This window comes from Hemiscyllium ocellatum, chromosome 6, assembly GCF_020745735.1.
Source record: "Hemiscyllium ocellatum isolate sHemOce1 chromosome 6, sHemOce1.pat.X.cur, whole genome shotgun sequence".
Lineage (NCBI taxonomy): Eukaryota > Metazoa > Chordata > Chondrichthyes > Orectolobiformes > Hemiscylliidae > Hemiscyllium > Hemiscyllium ocellatum.
In genome coordinates, this window is record NC_083406.1 from 98,516,526 (window position 1) to 98,537,644 (window position 21,119).

General features: G+C 39.7%; 2 protein-coding genes across 2 annotated transcripts in view; both read left to right on the forward strand.

The window, feature by feature from the left end:
• Window positions 1-284: 284 nt before the first annotated feature.
• Window positions 285-15,852, forward strand: LOC132816503 (cytoskeleton-associated protein 2-like). Its single transcript, XM_060826177.1, has 9 exons — window positions 285-468; window positions 705-795; window positions 3,309-3,375; window positions 5,982-6,835; window positions 7,197-7,383; window positions 8,141-8,311; window positions 10,317-10,389; window positions 13,572-14,091; window positions 14,360-15,852. The coding sequence occupies exons 1-9, from the start codon at window positions 411-413 to the stop codon at window positions 14,598-14,600; spliced, it is 2,262 nt and encodes a 753-aa protein (XP_060682160.1). The 5' UTR covers window positions 285-410; the 3' UTR covers window positions 14,601-15,852.
• Window positions 15,853-19,048: 3,196 nt separating this feature from the next.
• nek3 (NIMA related kinase 3) overlaps window positions 19,049-21,119 on the forward strand; it is a 28,607-nt gene continuing 26,536 nt past the window's right edge. The window contains exon 1 of the mRNA XM_060826805.1: window positions 19,049-19,199. The gene's annotated coding sequence lies outside the window, so the exon portion shown is untranslated. The remainder of the gene's footprint in view (window positions 19,200-21,119) is intronic.

Here is a 21,119-nt window from a genome sequence, read left to right on the forward strand (position 1 = left end):
GAATGTGGAAGAGCACGTCACACGTGGTTAAACCTGAGGGAAAGGCATTAGAAAATCACGCCCTAAACAGTTCATACTTTGCCACTCTACAAACCAGTTCATCCCCTGCGCCTGCGCAGCTTCAAACGGTCACACAGTCTCCTTCCCTCTCGGCCCGGCCACGCCCACACTTCTCACCACGCGCGTGCTCACAACACCATTTCAAAAGTGCGTGCCGGCCTGGTCTCGGAATGAGCGGATTGGTCGGTTTGCCCGCAGTCACGTGATTTGGTTTGTTTTCACCCCCCCACGTGTTTGGGGGTGGGAGGTAGCGTAGCCAAATTCAAACGGAGACAAAGCCGCGTGATTGGTCGGGCCGGGAGAGAGTTAACGGCGGAGGAGAAGCTGCTCTTTTACAAATACAGAGCAACATGTCAACTGTCTCCACTGCCACCGGGGTGAAGTCTCGGCAACCCCTGTCATATGCTGGTACTTTGCTGGTCTTGGGGAGTCTGTGGGGCGAGCGCTTTTCACCGGGTCACTTATAAACTCTGCTCCGGGGTTAGGAATAATCGAGTGGGTTGTTTTGTTTTATTTTATTTTCATATTAATGTCGCTGATGCTGTCTCCGCCGCTTCACTTTGCCAGCGATTACTCGAAATGAGGTTGCACTGACAGTGTCTTGTCCTGTTCTGTTTTTCCTCTTCGCGTCCATCCCTCCCCAGAGCAAAGGCGCCAGAAGTTAGAAGAGTATCTGCAGAGAAAGAAGTCTGCTAACAACGTGGCGATCCGAGCCCGGAGCCGTTTGGAGAGCAGGTGATGGGTGATCTGTGTTTAATCAGTGAAGTCCTGCCAGCTTCTTGGCACTTGGAAACCTCTGAAAGCGGGTTTCCCACTGTTTTGATATCCACTGCAATATGTAATTCTGTGCATTCCTAATGTCTCCATTTCAATGCCTCTACGTGTTTTTAAATTTTGGCAGCGATTGGAGCGTGGGAGATTTTGAAGCCACCGCGAGCAATTAATTCATTCAAATGCAAAAAGACTCACCAGTAAATATCTGCTCGATGATGTTTTAAATCATGCACCGCCTCTTGTCCCGCCCTGTTAGCTGTCAGTTTTCGGTTCGATTTGAACTACCATAATGTGCCCTTTTTTTTCCTTCAGATTCTCTGTTTCCAGCAGCGCTCTCTTCTAGTTTGAGGCTGGGTCATTAACTATGTTCACGGCTCAAAGATTTTTAATCAGTAAGGGAATCAAGATTTAAGGGGAAAAGACAGGAAAGAAGAGTTTATGGTTCTTGGATCAAGTCGTGATCTAATTTTAAATAGTAAAGTAGACTTGATCAGCTACTTCAATGTTTTATTATCACTGCTGTAGGTCATTCAACAAATTGTGTCTCTGGCTCTCTGCAGCGCAACCTCGTGAGATTTTTTTTTAACTGCAGTCTTGTAAATCACTTCTCTTCAAATAATTATACAATTCCCTTTTGAAAATCATGGTTGATCTACCTCCACTATGCACTCTGGCATTATATTTCCAGATTATGGAATAATCCTGTGTTTAAAAAAAACAAAAACAATTTTTTTTCATTTACCTCTTTGGCCATTTACCCTTTTCTAACCTTTATTGAAGTTTTGATGTTGGACTGGGGTGGACAAAGTTTAAAAATCACACAACACCAGGTTATAATCCAACCGGTTTATTCGAAAGTATTAACTTTTGAAGCACTGCTCCTTCATCAGGTGGTTGTGGAGTATAAGGTCAAAAGACACTGAATTTATAGCGAAAGGATTAGTGTCATGGAGTTGTAATAATAATAATATTAAACAAGTTTGGATTAAGTCTTTCAACTTTTAGAATGGGATATGCTAATTCCAGTTCTTCAATACTTCAATTCCAGAACTCCTTTTAAGTTATGTTCTCAAACTAGCTTTAGTTTTTTTTAACAATTGGTGTCATCTCTGCTCTGACAATGCCTTAAAGGTGTTACATTAAAGTCTGTCTGTGTGCCAATATTGAGTAAGACTGTTTCTATTTTTAAAGTGGAATTCTGCAAATACAAATTTCCCCCATAAACTTGTGTGCATGTGCAGAAGAGACAGAGAGAGTGCGCGAATGCATGTGGGTGTGAGTGCATTTGAAAGAGTGTGTATAAGCTTGGTTAAGTGTATGAATGTGATGGGGTATAAGCCTGTGAGTATGGGGAGTACATGTATGTGCATAGGGCCTGTGTGTGTAAGAGTGTATAGCGCAGTGGGGTCACCTATAGTGTGACATGAGCCCAAGGTCCTGGTTGAGGCCATCCCCTTGGGTACCAAACTTGGCTATCAGCCTCTGCTCGGCCACTTTGCATTGTTGCTTGTCCCGCGTTCCACCTTGGAGGATGGTCACCCAAAGGTCCGAGACTGAATGAATGTCCCGGAACACTGAAGTGTTCCCTGACTGGGAGGGAACACTCCTGGGATGTTAAATACTAACATATCATTACAGCTCCATGACACTGTAACCCTTTTGCTATAAATTCTGTGTCTTATTAAATTATACTCCATAACCACCTGACGAAGGAGTAGAACTATAACATGGTGTTGTGATTTTTTAACTTTAACCTTAGTGAAGACCATTATGCTGAAGGGAATAACTGTATTTATTCTGTCCACATCTCTTATGATATTGAATATTTAGCAACTCTCTTCTTGACCTTCTCTAAATAGAATGGCCTAAGCTTCTGCAATTTCTCTTTGTAGGCGAAGTCCTCATCCCTGAAACCATTCTGTTATAGCTTTTCCGTAGTAGCTAAAGCCATTTCCTTTTTCCCCCAATGCACTTTGAATTTGTATCTACTCCAATATCCTTGCAATAAAGACTATTTTCCTTCCTAATTGCTTGTTGTACCTGCACCCTATCTTTGCTCATTGTACAAGCATTTTATTTGCATCCAAGTTGGTAGTATGATATGAGCAACATTTTGTTTGTTTTCTGATTCAGTTCTAGTGCAGTGACTTTGCATATAACCTGGTGAGATTGCCTGGTACCATTACCATTATTACTACCATGATATAATGAGCATCAGTTTATAATTTGCAATTTTATAACCTTTTTCCTTCACCTCATTTCATGTTGTGTGATGCTGTCTCGTCATTATGAAGTCAAACCAGTGAAAATATCTTTTTTAAAAAAGTTTACTGTTCTAGATGTTGAACTCTTTTTAATGCTAATGATACAAATATTTGTTTTCTTTTGTAAGTTAGTTGATTTGAAGAAGGCAAAGAATTTCTGTGTACAATGTCTTTCTGATTTATACTGATCACCTTTCCTTTCATTTGAAGGGTATACTTGAGAGACAAGACAAACATTGAGAAACTTCAAGCTTCTACATGGCAGACAGAAGGAATGGTGGGTTCTTGAAGAAAAATGTAGATTTTTCTCCTTTATCATGTGTTGCATCCTTGGGTAGAAATTGCTCTGTTGGCTTTACATCTCAAAGCTTTATAGTTGTAATCTTACAGTGCAGGTTGTCTTGGATTGCAATCGTGTTCTGTTCTTGAGTCTGTTTGCAAGTTAATTTGTAGGCAAGTCAGAACACCATGCAGGACAACATAAAATAGCTATTCACAAGATGAAGAAAATGTTAATGTTAGATCTTCAAAATTTCACCATTCGTGAATGTCCAATTTATCAATGTGTTCATAAGTGTGAATCAGGGATCCATGTACATTCCATTTGATTAAGGTAAAGTAGTAAACTTTTTATTTTCCCCATTTGAATGACTCAGAATCTCTACAAATATTGAAGTGTCAGCCTCCAATTACATGCTGCAGAAAAAGCTAAATTGTGGAGTAGAAATTTAGTGCACTGAATAAAACTGGCTACGCCCAAATGTTTTTGCTGTTATCTCTGTATAGATCTGCATAGTGGGGAGCATGGTGTCTTGGTAGTTAGCACTGCTGCCTCACAGTGCCAGGGATCTGGGTTTGATTCTACCATCGGGCAAATGTCTGTGGAGTTTGCATGTTCTCCATGTCTGTGTGGGTTTCTGCCAGGTGCTCCAGTTTCCTCCCATAGTCCAATAGATGTGCACGGTAGGTGGATTGGCTATGCTAAATAACCGATAGTGTTCAAGGGATGTGTTGGTTGGGCGCACCATTGCGGAATAGGGGGATGGGTCTGGGTGGGATGCTTTTCAGAGGGTTGGTGTGGACCTGTTGAGCCAAATGACTTGTTTCCACACTAGGGATTCTATTCTACTCTATGGATTTGAGCTAAATAAAATATACATATAGAGTCATAGAGATGTACAGCATGGAAACAGACCCTTCGGTCCAACCCGTCCATGTCGACCAGATATCCCTACCCAATCTAGTCCCACCTGCCAGCACCCGGCCCATATCCCTCCAAACCCTTCCTATTTTCATATACCCATCCAGATTCCTCTTAAATGTTGCAATTGTACCAGCCTCCACCACATCCTCTGGCAGCTCATTCCATACACGTGTGTGAAAAAGTTGCCCCTTAGGTCTCTTTTGTTTGAACCCTATTCATACATTTCTAAAGTTTTTGACATTTTTAACCAATATCAGTTTAAAGTCTGTTAAAAATTTAAGTACATATTTTGATTGATTTGCTACCTGGTTAGAAAAATACTAATTTTTTTTGTAGTTTTGGAATTATCAATCTTGTGGGGCTTTGGTGACAATACATCTGAAGTATTGTATATAACTTTGGTTGCTTATGTGAAAATAAAATCTTTGCAGGTAGTGAAATAAAGATTCTTCTTGCTGATTCTGTGGATAACTGTGTCGTCCCATGAGGAGAAATTGAGTAGATTCATGTAGTGTTATGCCCAGTGAAGGCATTCATAACTGTAAACATGAACTATATTTAGCATATTGTTTTCTGGAAGTGTCCATTATTTTAAATAAAAGTTATTAACAACAATCCAAAAAAGGCTTCAAACCATTGGAACATTCCTAGAGTGAATCTCCTTTCTGATGGGACAGGATTAGGCAGAACCGTGTGGATTTTAAGCCTGCTACTTTCTTTGGTTTATCCAAAACTCATTGGATTTCACAATTGCTGACTCCTACATTGAGACTTTACAAAGAAAAGCTGCATCAGCCTCTTATTATAAGTGGGTGTGAACAGACCCACCTCCCCATTCATTTTCCATTGTATAGCAATGGTTTCTAGCTTTAAACCTTTTTGCTGAGTAGTAGCAATTGATTGTGACTGAAACTAGCTCCTGCTACCAAAACCTTTTCCCGAAAGTCAGTCTGAGGAAAAATTGACAACAAATTTGGCAAAAAAAACAGATTGTAACTTCTTTTTTTAAAAAAAAGTACACCCTTCAAATGAGGTGAATAAAAATTGGATATCTCCATTCATGTATTTTTCTTCCCTACTTTCTCTTTTTTTTAAAAAAAAAACATGTAATTCTCAATGTATTTTATTGCGAATAATAGTGGATCGATTTTAACAGAGAAAATAAAAAGATGCTTTATCCTTGAGTGCTGTGATTGATCTGTAAATGATGAATATGTAAATGAGGGAAAGAGACATTCGAAGAAATGGGGAAATTACCGGGAACAGGTATTTAGAATGTAACAGTAGGGGGAGGTGACGCAATAGTGCTATTACTGTTGGACTATTAATCTAGAGGCCCAGGTAATGTTCTGGGAACCCAGGTTCAAATCCTGCCATGACCATTGGTAGCATTGGAATTCAGTAAAATAAATATGGAATTAAGTCATATGGTGACCATTAATTTGATGTCACTTCTCAGGGTGGAGAAAACTCATCTCGCTCACTAACAACTTTTAGAGAAGGACTAATGTCCTTACCTGGTCTGGCCTATATGTGATTCCAGATTCCCAGAAATGTGATTGGCACTTACATGTCCAATGGGCAGTTAAGGATGGGCTGTAAATGCTGGTCTAGCTTGTGATGCCCTCATCCCATGGACAACTTTTTAAAAAACATAACATTTCCTCTTTCTTTTATAGGTGTTCGGAGGCAAGATTGAATCAAAAAAAAGTATTCAAAATAAGCCTGTGCAAATCACTCAACCTGAGGAACACCTATTAGCTGACCAAGAGAACAATTTGGAAGTAGAACAAAAATTGAAAGGAAATATCACTGTAGCTGTTAACAAAAGCAAAACTGCCCAAAGCACAGATTCAAAGATGCTACATTTTGGCCAAAAGTACAATTCTAATGTAGAACAAAAATCAAAATTAAAAAGACATCCAAAAGTCCAGAAGGTCACACTCAGCCAGTCTTTTCTTGCAGTCAAAAATGAGCAGGCCAAATTAATGATTGATGAAAAGAACAATCAATCAAAGCTGCCTAATACTACTTTTAAGAAGCCCATATTAGGCTCATTTCGTGGTAAGATTGTAGAATCTAAGATTCAGTCCTTTAGATCAGGTACTCCGCAAAAGGAGAAGAAACAAGAGAAAACTGATCTGGTAACACATACTTCTACAGAAATGCACAAAATAGAATCTAAAGGCATAATGCACAAGCCTAGACCAAAGGGAGTGGAAAACAGGCATCCTGTTAGGAGGGCAATGAATGTCACCTCTCATAGTAAACAAAAGAGTTTGACTGCAGCAACTGGCCTCCTTACTGCAAGCAGTCAGAAAACACTTGTAACTGATGTGCTAGACCTAAAAATAGATGTTGCACAATCAGGCTGTGATGACACTGTAGTAGTAGCAACTCAAACAATCCGTGCAAAGAAAACTACTGTGCCAATCCAACACACTTCCAACAGTGTATCTGCAAGACACCCATCATGGAATTTTTCAAAAGCCATTGGTAACCTAAAACCGAAAGTGCCTATTGAAGGGAAGAGGTAACTTTTTAACTTTTTTTTTGTTCTGGTGTAGCTGTTGATAATTACGTTAATGTTCAATAATTGATGCTCTGAAACATTGGAACCAAAAGAGGTGCAAAGTTTGTTTATGTTCAGACAGCTGTCTAAAGCTGAACTAACTATACAGTAGTCCTGTCTTATAGTCTCAAGTCCAGTACATTTTTTTTTATGTTGGAAAAGAAATGCATTGTGTTTAACTTGAATTATTTTGCACTCTGCAATCATATTGTTCATGCAGCATAGATTTTTTTAAGTTACTTTAACACAATATTTGCAGTACCAAAGATTTTTGCCAAATCAATTTATGTAATTGAAACTGTCAATCACTTTTGTTCTAAAGTGGAGCACAGCTAACACAGTCGATAGTGTCAAAGGGGAAATTAGTAAAAAGGCCAACGATGACATCATTGCAAAGAAAGAAAGTTGTGGAATCACATTGGACAGCAACTGTTGAGGAGGAAAATCGAAGTGAATTTGTGGAAAAAATCAACCAGACCCTTTCCCAATATCTGAAGCAGATTAATGAGGTAAAATTGTCTTTTGATTTAGAGCCTCTGATAAGAAAAACAACTGAACAAGGTCTTTTAAGATAGTAAAAGCATTTCTGAAGGCTTGAGAGATTTAAGTTTTGAGGTAAGAGTTAAAACACCATATAGTACAAAGTATCATTAAAATCATTCAAGAATATCAACTGGCTAGAAAAGATTATCTTGACTTATCAATATTATTCAACCAATGGAATATTTCTGGAATATATTTTGTGGTAACCAGATAGGATCTACTACATTTCAGTAATACTACTTTCTTTCCACCCCCTCACCACCCCCCCCCCCCCCCCCCCCCCCCCCCCACTCCCAAACCCATTGCCATCTTGTCACTTCTGAGGAATTTATGAATCACTTTTCATACATGATTCTAGCTCTTGTCAATAGTCTGTTTTTAATAAGATGTTTCTCCGCTTTTTTTGTAACAGCTTTTGTGAGCTTGTTCCTGCAAATGGAAAAACAATTAGATTTCACATGTATTTCTTTGTGCTTCCCAAAGGATAAAGGTTTTCATTTCTCCAACTTCAAACTTATTAATTTTTTCAAGAAATTGGAAGATTGATGGAATCTAGATAATTTGGGTCTTTTTCTTTACATTCTCTAATAAAGTTCCTGAAGTTTAATTTGCAGGAGAAATTGAAATACAAGTTGTTTTTTTTTCCCACTCTCTGGCCCATCCAATACACAAAGTTGACAACAGAAGTGAATTTTTCAGATCTGAATTCTTCTTTTTTTTTAGGGTTATCCAAGTGAAGATTGTTTACAATCTCTTCAAACTTTGATTGAGAGTGTTCCAAAAGCCAAAAAATTTGCAAGATATTGGATCTGTCTTGCACAGCTTGAACAACGCAAAGGATCGATGCATAATATCATGGCTATTTATGAACAAGCCATCCAGATAGGGGCACAGGTACTGCTAACTGCATACTACTTTTATTTCTCTGCATTTCTTAAAATTAGGATTGTCCTGTCTCACTGGAGTAGTACATTTGAAATCCAGCCTCGCTATTACTGGAGTTATCACAATAATTAAAGATCTTTGTGAAAGTTGTTTTTAGACCCAGCTTAATAGAAAGCACTGATCAGATTTCTGTGCGTAACAAGAATGTCAGGTTATTGCAAATAAATAAATTTCTGCTACAGGCAGACAATTATGAACCATCAATGTATAACGCTTTGTTAAAACTCTAAGGCCCTTAAGATTCCCTCTACACACAATGTAGAATACAGTGCAATCTTCCCCATTCCTGATCCTTTTAGCTTTGACAGGGGCTCTCTCACATGTGTGCTCTCTCTCCCCTCTCCCCCTTCATTCCCATTATGGTTCATGAGCAAAAAGAGGTATCACATGCTATCAGTGCAACATTTTTCACTTCTACATGTGATACTTCTTGGATGGCGTATTAGGTTTATCCATGAATTGAGACAGATCCAAATGCTGATACATCTGTGCTATCAGTGAGAAAAAAATTGTTTGTCCAAGATTTGTGCATTTGATTTTCTACAGTAATTATCTAAGTTCTGCTGTGTTGCAATCCCTGTACCAAATTCTTCAGATATGCCACAGCAAAATGAAGTTCTTTTTTTTTTAAATGTAAGATGTAGCTAATCATATGGTCCACTTGATAGTCATAGAGATGTACAGCATGGAAACAAACCCTTTGGTCTAATTCAACCAGATATCCTAAGTTTTCCAGCATTTGGCACATATCCCTCTAAACCTTTCATATTCGTATACCCATCCAGATGCCTTTTAAATATTGTAATCATACCAGCCGCCTCCTCTGGCAGCTCCAGATAGGCACCACCCTCTGCATGATAAAGTTGCCCCTTAGGTCCCTTTTAAACCTTTTTCCTACCCTCTAGTTTTGGACTCCCCAACCCTCGTGCATGAAATAGATTCTTGCCAAATTGCAGATGTCTCCAAAGAGCTATAGAATGTGAGAAAGTTCTGAATCTATCTCCGAGCATATCAAGATGTAGGACTGGCAGTTTCTTTAGAAATGGGTTAACTTTAAAAGTTAATTTACCACAGCAACCATTAATTATTAGCACCTATTCAAGTGAGTTAGCTTACATTTTGGAAGTGCAATTAAATTGTCTCCTGATTTAGGTCAGAAAAGAACACTGTCTGGTTTCGACAATTTAGCATTTCATTGAATTAAAGCTGGAAATTGTACTCCGTGTGCTCAAATGGTGATGTCTGTTTGTCTAATTGAGTTGAAAACTTACTTCCACTCGACAACTTAATGCACTGGCAATTAAAATACTTACTTTTGTTTGCTCAATTAAATTCAACTTTCCAAGTAAAAAAAAACTTTTCTTCGACCATAAAAAGCCATGACTTGCCTGTGTTAGGAGTGTAAAAAGTAGGGGCAAAGTATGAGAAACTGTGATATTCATATTTTGGCATAATGATCAATAACAGAAGTTTATCCAAGTAAAATTACTTTAATTTTAAAATAAAGTGAAATGTATAGTTTTAAATTGAATAGCGGTGATGTATTCTTATGCAGTTAGCACAAATCTTACCCCTCTCTCTGTCTCCTTTCCATCTCTTTCCCCTAGATTAACCCATATTTTCATCTATTAAACCACAGATTTATATCTAAAATCTGGCACAATATGTTGGCATTCATAGCAATTGCTAACAAGATTGATTTGCCTGATTTTTTTTTCCTTTGAATGCCGAGGCAAGAAAGCTGGTCTAATTTATGATCTGAGTTGTGGGAAATATATTTAATAGCTAGTTAAGTTTTTTGCAAACATTTTTCAAATGTGTTTTTCTATTGATCTCAGATCTGCACCAGATTGACATAAGTTGATGCAACATTTACACTATGGAGGCATGATTGGTAATTGTAATTAATAATTATGTATCTTTTTGCAGAGGTTAAGTTGTTTTTGTTTTACAGCCTGCAGATGAATTACGCATTACATTTGTAGATATTTTGAAAAACACCAAGACTCCTAAAAAACCACATGTTGGTAAGTTGATGCCTTCTCATGTATTCATTCGGGACAATATATGCTCACAGAGAAGGGTCACTCGACTGCTGAGCCAGTTGTGCACCTGCCCTAAATCATGTGCAGGAGTGATGTTCTGGTATTTGACTGAACTAATCTAGAGTCACAATCTAATGATCTGGGAATGCTAGTTTGAGTTCTACTGAGAGATGGTTAAATTTGAATTCCATAAAAGTCACATTCCATAAATTCCATTACTGTCATCAGTATCTGGTTCACTACAGCAGATACCCTTCCTTGACGAGCATTAATGTATGATTTATAGACCCATACTTATGTGACTCTCAAGTACTGTTTAAAATGCTGTAGCAGTTCAAGGACAATTGAGAATGGGCAGTTTACATGCTCAGTGACTTCCGCCACCCCTACTGCCGTGTCTTCCACCACTTCCGCCCCCACTAACGCCACTCACCTGCATTCTGCTGACACACCTCCCACTGTCACCATCCCTGCCCCCCAGAACCCTGAGGGGAACACTACCCCTGCTCATGGCTCCACCCCCATTTCCTCCCCCGCCACCACATCCACTCCAGTTACTAGCTCCACACCCACACCAGATCCCAGCTCCCAGCTCTACCGAGTTTTTATCATCCCTCCAGACCTTTTTAATACACGCCACAACATCGAACACTTCTTCCTCCGCCTCCGAGCTTACTTTCACAATCGGGACTCCCGCCCACCTTCCGAGGACCCCTTCACCCACCTCCAACACACTGCATCCACCTGGACACCCCGCGCTGGCCAATTACCTGTCCTCGACCTCTTCATTTCCAATTGCCGCCGGGACGTTAACCGCCTCAACCTGTCTACCCTCCTCCCCCACTCCAATCTCTCACCCTCACAACGTGCAGCCTTCCAATCCCTCTGCTCCAATCCCGACCTCACCATCAAGACAGCAGATAAAGGGTGCGCAGTGGTAGTCTGGCGCACTGTCCTCTACACCGCTGAAGCCAAACACCAACTCTTCCTACTGCCCCCTCGACCATGACCTGACCCCACCAACCATCATCTCCCAGACCATACAGAACCACGTCACCTCAGGAGATCTCCCACCCACAGCTTCCAACCTCCTAGTCTGGGAACCCCGCACTGCCCAGTTCTACCTCCTTCCCAAGATCCAAAGCATCTCGTCCACATCCCGCACCTCCGCCCTCAGACCCCAACCTTCCAACCGTAACAAGGACAGAATGCCCCTGGTGCTCACCTTCCAACCTACCAACTTTCACATAAACCAAATCATCCGCTGACATTTCTGCCACCTCCAAAAAGACTCACCACCAGGGATATATTTCCCTCCCCACCTCTTTCTGCGTTCCGCAAAGACCACTCCCTCCGTGACTACCTGGTCAGGTCCATGCCTGCTACAACCCACCCTCCCATCCTGGCACCTTCCCCTGCCACTGCAGGAATTGTAAAACCTGCGCCCGCACCACCTCCGTCCCCTCCATCCAAGGCCCTAAAGGAGCCTTCCACATCCATCAAAGTTTTAGCTGCACATCACCAATATCATTTCTTGTAGCCGTTGCTCCCAATGCGGTCTCCTCTCCATTGGGGAGACTGGATGCCTCCTAGCAGAGCACTTTCAGGAACCTCTCCGGGACACCTGCACTAATCAACCACATCGCCCTGTGGCCCAACATTTCAACTCCCCCCTCCCACTCTGCCAAGGACATGGAGGTCCTGGGCCTCCTTCACCGCCGCTCCCTCACCACCAGACACCTGAAGGAAGCACGCCTCATCTTCCGCCTCGGAACACTTCAACCCCAGGGCATCAATGTGGACTTCAACAGTTTCCTCATTTTTCCCCTTCCCACCACCCCACCCCACCCTAGTTCCAAACTTCTAGCTCAGTACTGTCCCCATGACTTGTCCCACCTGCCTATCTTTTTTTTCCACCTATCCACTCCACCCACCTCCCTGACCTATCACCTTCATCCCTTCCCCCACTCATCTATTGTACTCTATGCTACTTTTGCCCCACCCCCACCCTCCTCTAGCTTATCTTCCCATCCTTCAGGCTCTCTGCCTTTATTCCTGATGAAGGGCTTTTGCCCGAAATGTCAATTTTACTGCTTCTCGGATGCTGCCTGAACTGCTGTGCTCTTCCAGCACCACTAATCCCGAATCTGGTTTCCAGCTTCTGCAGTCATTGTTTTTACCTAGTTAATGCTGACCAAGCCAGTGATGCCCACATCCCACGAATGAATAAAATGTATACTTGACATCTGAAATAAAGAAAATATTCAGCAGATGGAGTCTTTTGGTTGATGTAGGTCTTTTCCCTTGAATTCCTTTGTCGGATGTGACTCAGTAGGTAGTGCACTCACCTGTGCAGCAAGATCTTAGTAGCAAGTTTGGTTTGGAAAAGCTGGTATTGTCTCCAACTTGGGGTTGTTCTCCTGAAGCAGAAGAGATTTGATGGAGGTAAATAAGAATGATATGTTAGGGTAGATTGAATCAGGAAAAGCTGTTCCCATTATCAGAGAATATAGGAACCAAGGAGCACATTTCAGTATTTGGTCAAGAAGTAAAGAGGAAATGAGGAAGAACGTTTTTTTTTCACACAGCAATGAGCTGCTGCCCATGAGAGAAGGGGAAGTAGAGACAATCAATGATTAAGAGGAAATTAGATGCTTTAAGGAAAATAAACTTGCAGGACTATTACAGACAAAATTTCTACCAGCAAATTGATTTAATTTGGAAAAATCTTTACCTGAACATGGTTGGCTAGCCTGTTTGCCTTGAAATTCCTCAGAACCTCCATGCTTATTAATTATGGTTTTTCGATTTTTTTTTTTGAGACTTCTATTTTTCACTTTAAAGTAAATTGCATTTTAAACTAAATTTCCAAATCAATCTTTGTATTCCATGATTCTCTTGCCTAAATTGTAACATAGCAGTTTATTACCTCATTCCACTTAGGCCTTTGAAGAGGCCTCATCCATTGATAATCTTCAGGTGAATTTCCAACTTGGTAACAAAATAGGTTTTAAAGTGTGATTTCTAGAATGGGTTGTCTTTGAGAGTAGTCCATTAATGAATTCTGTTCTTTTTGCTTAAGGGAAAAAAGGCAATTTAAAGCATAACACTTAAGAATCACAGTGCAAAGGTACAAGTTTGTCATGTATTTCTTGTCTCCATAGCAATGAACAAAACTGAGGATGGAGCACAGAAAGATCCAAAGTTGGAACTCTTGTGTGTGACTGAACAGAGTGTTTCTGAAAAGAACGAAGTGGATCTGGCTGATACTGAGCAGAGGCCTTCTATAGAGAAGAGTGTGGAGTGCATGAATGATAAACTGGATGTCCCTCCAGAGAATCATGAAATGTGTATTGCTGCAACTGATCACAATGTTTCCAGAGAAAATGAAGGAGACCCCTTGTTTACTGAACAGCAAGTTTCCTGTAATGGAAAAGCAGACCTCTCAGGTGAACAGCAACTTTATGCAAAGGAAGAAGTGGAGCCCACATCAAAAGAACTGCATTCTCCTTCTGTGGAGTGTGTGGTGGATGAAGCTGCTGGTAAAGAGGATTGTGAGGTGGAAGATGTAACAACAGTTGACCAGATGAAGACCCCATTGAAACAAATACTGACACAGAGTAAAACACAAAATAGAGGATCATCTGTTAAGTATAGTGTGAGTGTAACCCCTAGGAATAAATGGTAAGAAAGTTCGTGAATTTCAACTGCTTTTTAAATAGTAATACTATGTGCATCTTAATAGTTCCAGAGGATGTATAGCAAGGTTCGATGAGGGATTTAAAACTTGGCAAGATTCAGCTCTATGTATATTTGTACTTAATCTGTTTGTTTTAATTTTCAATTGAGTTAATTATACTGGCATTTAAATATGTATAAAATAGTATTGACTTGACAACTGGTAACTTGGTCCTGTTCATCTTTATAATCCATTGACTTTTCTCTCCCTCAGTGATAAAGATGTGGTTCAGATGGAAAACAGAAACTCTGCAATCAAAGAGTTGAACTTTCTGACGCCTGTGCGCCGTTCACGACGTATTGAACAGGCATCTTCCCAAATGCCACTAATGTTGCAGGACCACAATCCCTGTGTGTCTTCACTGGAGGATCTAAACAATTTGAGAGGCGTATCTATTGCCTACTCATTCAAGAGGAATAATGCATTACAAGAATGGACTAATAATTTCAAATGAATATGGATTATCTTATAATTGTATGCACCTTATGTCCCAAAGCATCCATTTAGTCCAATGCAGTACAGTCTGCTTTGCATAATTGTTTCCTTTTCATTTCTAAACAGTGATGTCCTGCATTTTATACTGCCTTTTAACATAACAAAGCTATAGAAAATTTAGTGCTTAATCTTGTTTTTAAAGTGCTTTGTCATGCTGTAGTATGACAAAGGCCTAAGAAAATGATGGATAAAAATGAGAATGTTTTTAAAACTCCCAAGTTTGATTTCTCCCAAGTCCATTAGAGCTGAATACTATGGCTATCCTTGTCTTCTAGTTGAAACTAACTTTTCTCTCCAGTATTTTTAAAAGATTTCCTTTTTTTGATGAAGCAAAGTGCTGTAGGCACTGAATGTGAAATAAAAATAAATGCAGCTTGTTGAGCATCATCTGTGCACAGAAAATAGCTAACATTTCAGGCCAGTGCGTTTTTATTAGAACTGGGAATAGTTAGAGATGTAATCAATTATTTGAGCAATGGATAAATATGCCATGTTGTTTTCTTGCTTTACTTGTTTAAGTTTTCATTTGAGTTAGCAGCATAACTGCTCCAGGTCCATCTTGTTTTGTTTCTTGCATCCATTCCACTCCCTCTGGACCTAGAGGAATAACCTTCTTGGCCCTTCATTCTCTCCTGTCGTCCATTCTTTTACAGCATTTTTTAAAAAAAACATTCTTGTCTCTCTTCCCTTGCTCAAAAGCTGCTACATTGCTAATATTTCCCAGTTCTGATGAAAAGTTACTGCCCTGAAATGTTTACTCATTTGCCTCTCTGCATGGATATTGTCTAACTGCTGAACTTTCTCCCACCATTTGTTTGTTTTTTCTTTTAATGGCTGACAATATGCAAGAGTGACCTATTTTTCTCACCCCAACAAAGTTTCAGCAAATTTAAGTGTTTGATTCTTTAGTTATTAATGTTTGATATGCACATTTGTAATCTTGTTTTTTAAAAGAAAAAATCCACTATGATTGGAAGACAGTGGCAGACACAACGTATGTATAATAAAGCTATTAATTTAATACTTTGACTAAGTTATCTCAGTCCTGGAATTTAAGTTTGAGCAAACACTAATTGAATAAAACATCTCTTTTCTCGTAAAGGGAAAAAAAAACTAGTGTGAAGTATTGTTTCTGTTTTAAAAGTAGTCTTTTTTTTCTTGTGACATAATGTGGTAATTTTTAACATGCTTGCAATAAGTATAAACTATATGAAGTAACAATGCAAATAAATTTTAATTTTGCTTTGGCTGAGAATATTGGATAATCGCAATTGAAACTTTATTTACTACTTTGTATTGTGCTTATTTTTATTAAATGATTCTTGCTATTCTTTTTGGCTGTATTTCTTTTAAGTATTGCTTGGGCATTGTATGTTTCAACGAAAGTATTTCGGCTCTGCCTTCCATTTTAAAAATAAAACTGAATGAATCAGTTAACTTTTTAATCAAACTGTTCAGACACCTCAAAGGCAAGTGGGACTTGTACTTGGATGATCTTGCAGGTAATGGTGTTCCCATGTATCTATTGTTCTTGTCCTTCCAGATGAAAGTGGTCATTAGTCTAGAAAGTGCTACAGAATCTTGTTGAAATTTGCACATCATCTTGTAGATGGAACACGTTACTAATGTGCATTAATGGTGGAGGGAATGAACATTGTCAATTAAGTCAGCTGCTTTACCTTGATGTCAAGCTTTGTTTGTTGGAGTTGCACCCATTTTGCCAGTTTTGTTGAAGTTGGGATTTTTTTTTGGTGTACAGTACCATTCCTGCATTTGATCTTTCTAAGCAGCTTACTTACATCCAGATTTTTGACTCAGCATATTAAATACCTGATTTGTCTCCTTTTGAGTCCTCAGCCTCATTGAAATAAGTTCATTTTTGTCTCTCATTCTGTGGTGATTTAATATTAAGGGTACAAACAATGTAGTGAGGGCAAGGAAGATGCCATTATGTTCTTTGTGGTACATTTGCTTAAATGTTGGTGCATGTCGAGCAGAGCCTTTTGGAGTTTATGGTCGTTATTAAGTACTTGAACAGCTAAACATGGAAATTGAAGTTACTGCCAGCCTTTATGCTTTTTCATAGCGTCCTCTTTGAATCCTAGACAGAAACCTTGTGAAAAACTAACTGGGTGCAGAATGGGTCATATTCTGGTCATCCCTACTTCTTGCTCAGTAATAGTGCTCTTTTTAATTTCCTTATCCAAAGATCAATTGACTTCTGCCTTGTGTGTTGATCAGCCCACAAAATTCCAAAAACATTGACATCCCTTGATGAAACTTTGTTTTTGTCTTAGTCCTATGGCTGGGGGATAATAACCCTTTAAAGATAAAAGCAAATTACTGCAGATGCTGGAATCTGAAACCCTTTAAAGACCCTTTTTATTAACAGGGAAACAGCATCCTATGGTTTACCCAGTCAAGGCTTCTCAAAATTCTTAGCTGTCTTCATTACATAGACTAACACTTAAACCAGGAGGTGATGTGTTATATAAATACACCTGTATTCTACGATTGATGTATTCTTTTTAGAGGGACAATATTAAAAAATAATGTGGCAAGCCTGGAGATAAAAGCAACATTTCAAAGTTTGCTTTTCAAACAACACTAATTCGATTGGGACAATACCACTATTATAGGGCAGGCCAAACAGAGAACAGCCAGGGAATTCCTAGAAGCATGGCACTCATCCACAAATTCTATCAACAGACACATTGACCTAGACCCTATATACCGACCACTGCAGCAGACAGCAACTGACAACCAGAAGCGGCAGATTCAAACCAGTATAAATGCTGGAGGAATCAGCACAGAAGCGCTTCACAGGAGGCTCCCAAGCACTGAAGATGTCACCTAGAAAGGGGACGAAACGTTTGCAACAAAAACTCCCAGCTCGGTGAACAGAACCACAACATAAAAGCAACATAACAGCAAATTTGTACAATTCTGAGTCTTTTATTCATTTGTTAACAAATTCTTCCATCAGAGATTGGTTCCTGATTGTGTGTACACAACACATTTCTTATTAAATGTAACAATTATATTGAATAGTTTTGCTGAATGTGTCTCTAAAACTCTTCATTCTTCTGAAATCTTCATTCAAAATGAACACAAAAATTAGAATTTGATACCAGTTCAGTATCATAACTTTTAAAAAAAAGTTCTGGATTTACATATGAAAGATCTGAAACCAATAGTCATTCTAAAAGATGAGAGACTTAAACAAACCAGATCTCTCTCGATATATCATTTCAGTTGCATCACTGTAAACTTTTGCTATAAATTCTGTCTTAAAATCGTGTACTCCAATCACCTGACAAAGGAGCAGCCCCCCCCACCCCACCGCGAAAGCTTGTGCTTCCAAATAAACCTGTTGGACAATAACCTGGTGTTGTGTGACTTTTAACCTTATCCAACACCAGCACATCCAAATCACAAAAAAATTGCTGTTCAATGACATGGCATATTCACCTAAACACAGTAGAATACAAGTACAGTTTCTTCTATGTTGTTGCATAATTTCGCCATCCCAAAAATTAGCCTGGCTCTTGCCTTCTTTCTTTGGCAATAAGATGAACCTGAACATTATATTCTCGATTAACGTTCCTTCTAAACGGAGTGGCGACTTGGAGGTAACACACATGCTGTTGACGTGGCGCCGCATCGATATCTGGTTCCGGAAAGCACTGCAACTCAGACATTCAAAACTGGACAAAAAAATTAGAGGGAATGTAGCTCCAGCTCATCAAGATTCTTTTACAATTGAAACAAGACATCTTGACTCTTGCACTAGAGTCAGCTGGTGATACTATTTGCTTTCGTAATTCCTTCCAGCAAGTGCATGTTAGTTTCGACTGTAGTAAAAGTACAACCAGGTCCTTTTGAACAGGGCTAGTGACTGGCGGCAGTTCTGTTCTTCATTACGCCTTTCCAATCTACATACAGGATACTTTAAATCGAACCTAGACTTGATTTTACGTTAAAAATCACACAACACCAGGTTATATAAGGGTGACAACCACCTGATGAAGAAGGGGCTCTCCGAAAGCTCGTGCTTCCAATTAAACCTGTTGGACTTATATAAAAAATTGTACGCCCCAGTCCAACACTGGCACCACCAAATCTTCACTTTATGAGGCAAGCTTATTTCATGCCCCCATCATAAGGGCAGCAACTTTGCGCCCTTCAATAAAGTTTGTGACTGAAACCAAAAGCTGAACAGCAATGTTGGGATTTTTAAAAGTCTAACAGTGCCTCGTTTGAGCAGAAATAACGGAGAATTGAACATCGCTTCCTTGCTGTTTTACCACACTAATCTGGGTCACTGCCTCATTACAAAGAGCTTTCGCTCAACCCTGACACGTGATGATGGTTATTACCCTCCCACAGCCTCGGTTGCAGGTTATTTCCGGCTTGTGTCAAAGTTGGGAAGTGGTTTAATATTTCCCAGTGATTTAACTGACCGCTTTGTTTTCTGTGCCTTCGAACAAGAGTAGCATTAGCATAAAGAGTTCGCTTTTGAATGGAAGATGCGTTTTCACGTTCTGTCAGACTGTCGGTAGGTAACATGAACCAGGAATTCCTGACGCCTCCCCTCAAGTGGAAGCAAAAATAGAAAAAAAAGCTTAAAGCAAATACTCCGAGATCTCCAGCTTTGAACTATCAGTTTATTTCGGAGAATTTGATGAAGTTATAATTAATATTGTCCCTTAAACAAATATCGATCCTATTATGTACCTTCCAATGATGAAGTTCACAGTATAAAACCTCCCTATTAAGAGAGCTATTGAGATCAGCTCACTGTCAACTATCACGTCTGTTCATACAATATAATTGTATTCCTGCCTTTCCTGTGAAGTGGATTTAATCTAGCCCGGGGATAGTGACTTAGTGCAATCATATGGAAACTCTGAACATTTGGTGTCCTCTTTGCAAATTTCCAAAGGGTTAAAAATCCTGTATCTGAGCAATAACAAAACCCCACCCTAATTTTAGCATTCATTTTAAACATGGTTCAAGATTTGAAGTTCATAACACGCCCTGATTTAGGATAAGTGGCCTTCGGGCGCATCCGTTTTCCACTAGAAATGGTTGGATTTTATTTTAAAGTGCATGGCTGCTTCCCACATCAATATTTTAATGAAACTCTAATTGTAAAAGTTGGTAAAATTTGTTATCATTAGTATTTTCGGAAATTATTCATTGATTAAAGGGATCCACAAGGAATCAACACTGCATGATTTTAGTTTCAGAGGGAACGTTATATAGGGCTCTGAAAGTTGGGAGGTGACCACCTAGTAGTTTTATTGCTGAATTGTTAATGTAGAGACTCAGTAACATTCTGGCGACTTGGGTTCGAATCCCGCCACAGCAAATGATGGAGTTCAATAAAAATACCTGAAATTAAGGATTTAGTGATGACCATGCATGGATAGCTGGAAAAATCCATCTGGTTCACTAATGTCCATTAAGGAAGGAAACTGCTATCCTTACTTGGTCTGGCCTACATGTGACTCCAGACCCACAACAATGTGGTTGACTCTTAAGTGTCCTCTGGGCAACTAGAGCGAGGCAATAAGTGCAGCCATCCCATGAATACATTTTAAAAAGTGGTTTGAGGGCAAGGTCCATCACTGGAGTGGTGGTAGAGAAAGCCTCATAAATTGAATGACATTTTCTTCTGCTTTGTATTTGTGTTCACGTTTTGGGAAATGAAAATGCAAGGTTACTGTAACTGGTTTGTATTTGTATAACTTTTTCAGCTGTTAGAAGAACAAAGACCAAAGAAAATTTGCAGCCCAGGAACAGCCCCTTTGACCCTCCAAGCCTGAGCCGATCCAACCACTGTCTAAACCTATCGCTTCTGCATTCCTAAGCATCTGTATCCCTCTGCTCCCTAACTACTCATGCATCTGTCCAGACGCATCTGAAATGAATCTACAGTGCCTGCCCCTACTACCTCTGTTGGCAACGCGTTCCAAACGCCCACCACCCTCTGTGTTAACAACCTGCCACGTTATCCCCCTTAAACTTTTCACCTCTCACCTTGAACCTGTGACCTCTCATTATTGAATCCCTCTCCCTGGGAAAAAGCTTATCTCTATCCACTCTGTCAATACCCATCATGATTTTGTAGACCTCAATTAGGTCCTCCCTCAATCTCTTTTTTTCTAATGAAAACAATCCTAACCTACTCAACCTCTCTTCATAGCTAGCACCTTCCATACCAGGCAACATCCTCGTAAACCTCTCCAAAGCCTCCACATCCTTTTGTAATGTGGCAACCAGAACTGTACGCAATATTCTAAATGCGGCCGAACCAAAGTCTTGTACAATTTTAACATGACCTGCCAGCTCTTATACTCAATGAAGGCAAGCATACCACATGCCTTCTTGACCACTCTATCCACCTGTGCAGCCACCTTCAGAGTACAATGGATCTGAACTCCCAGATCTCTCTGCTCATCAACATTTCCCA

What these genes read in the sequence shown, in the direction of transcription:
- LOC132816503 (XM_060826177.1), top strand. Translation starts at nt 411, where the DNA reads ATGTCAACTGTCTCCACTGCCACCGGGGTGAAGTCTCGGCAACCCCTG. An exon ending in CGGAGCCGTTTGGAGAGCAG is followed by an intron (nt 796 to 3,308) that starts GTGATGGGTGAT and finishes TTTCATTTGAAG; the next exon opens with GGTATACTTGAGAGACAAGA. An exon ending in CCATCCAGATAGGGGCACAG is followed by an intron (nt 8,312 to 10,316) that starts GTACTGCTAACT and finishes TTTGTTTTACAG; the next exon opens with CCTGCAGATGAATTACGCAT.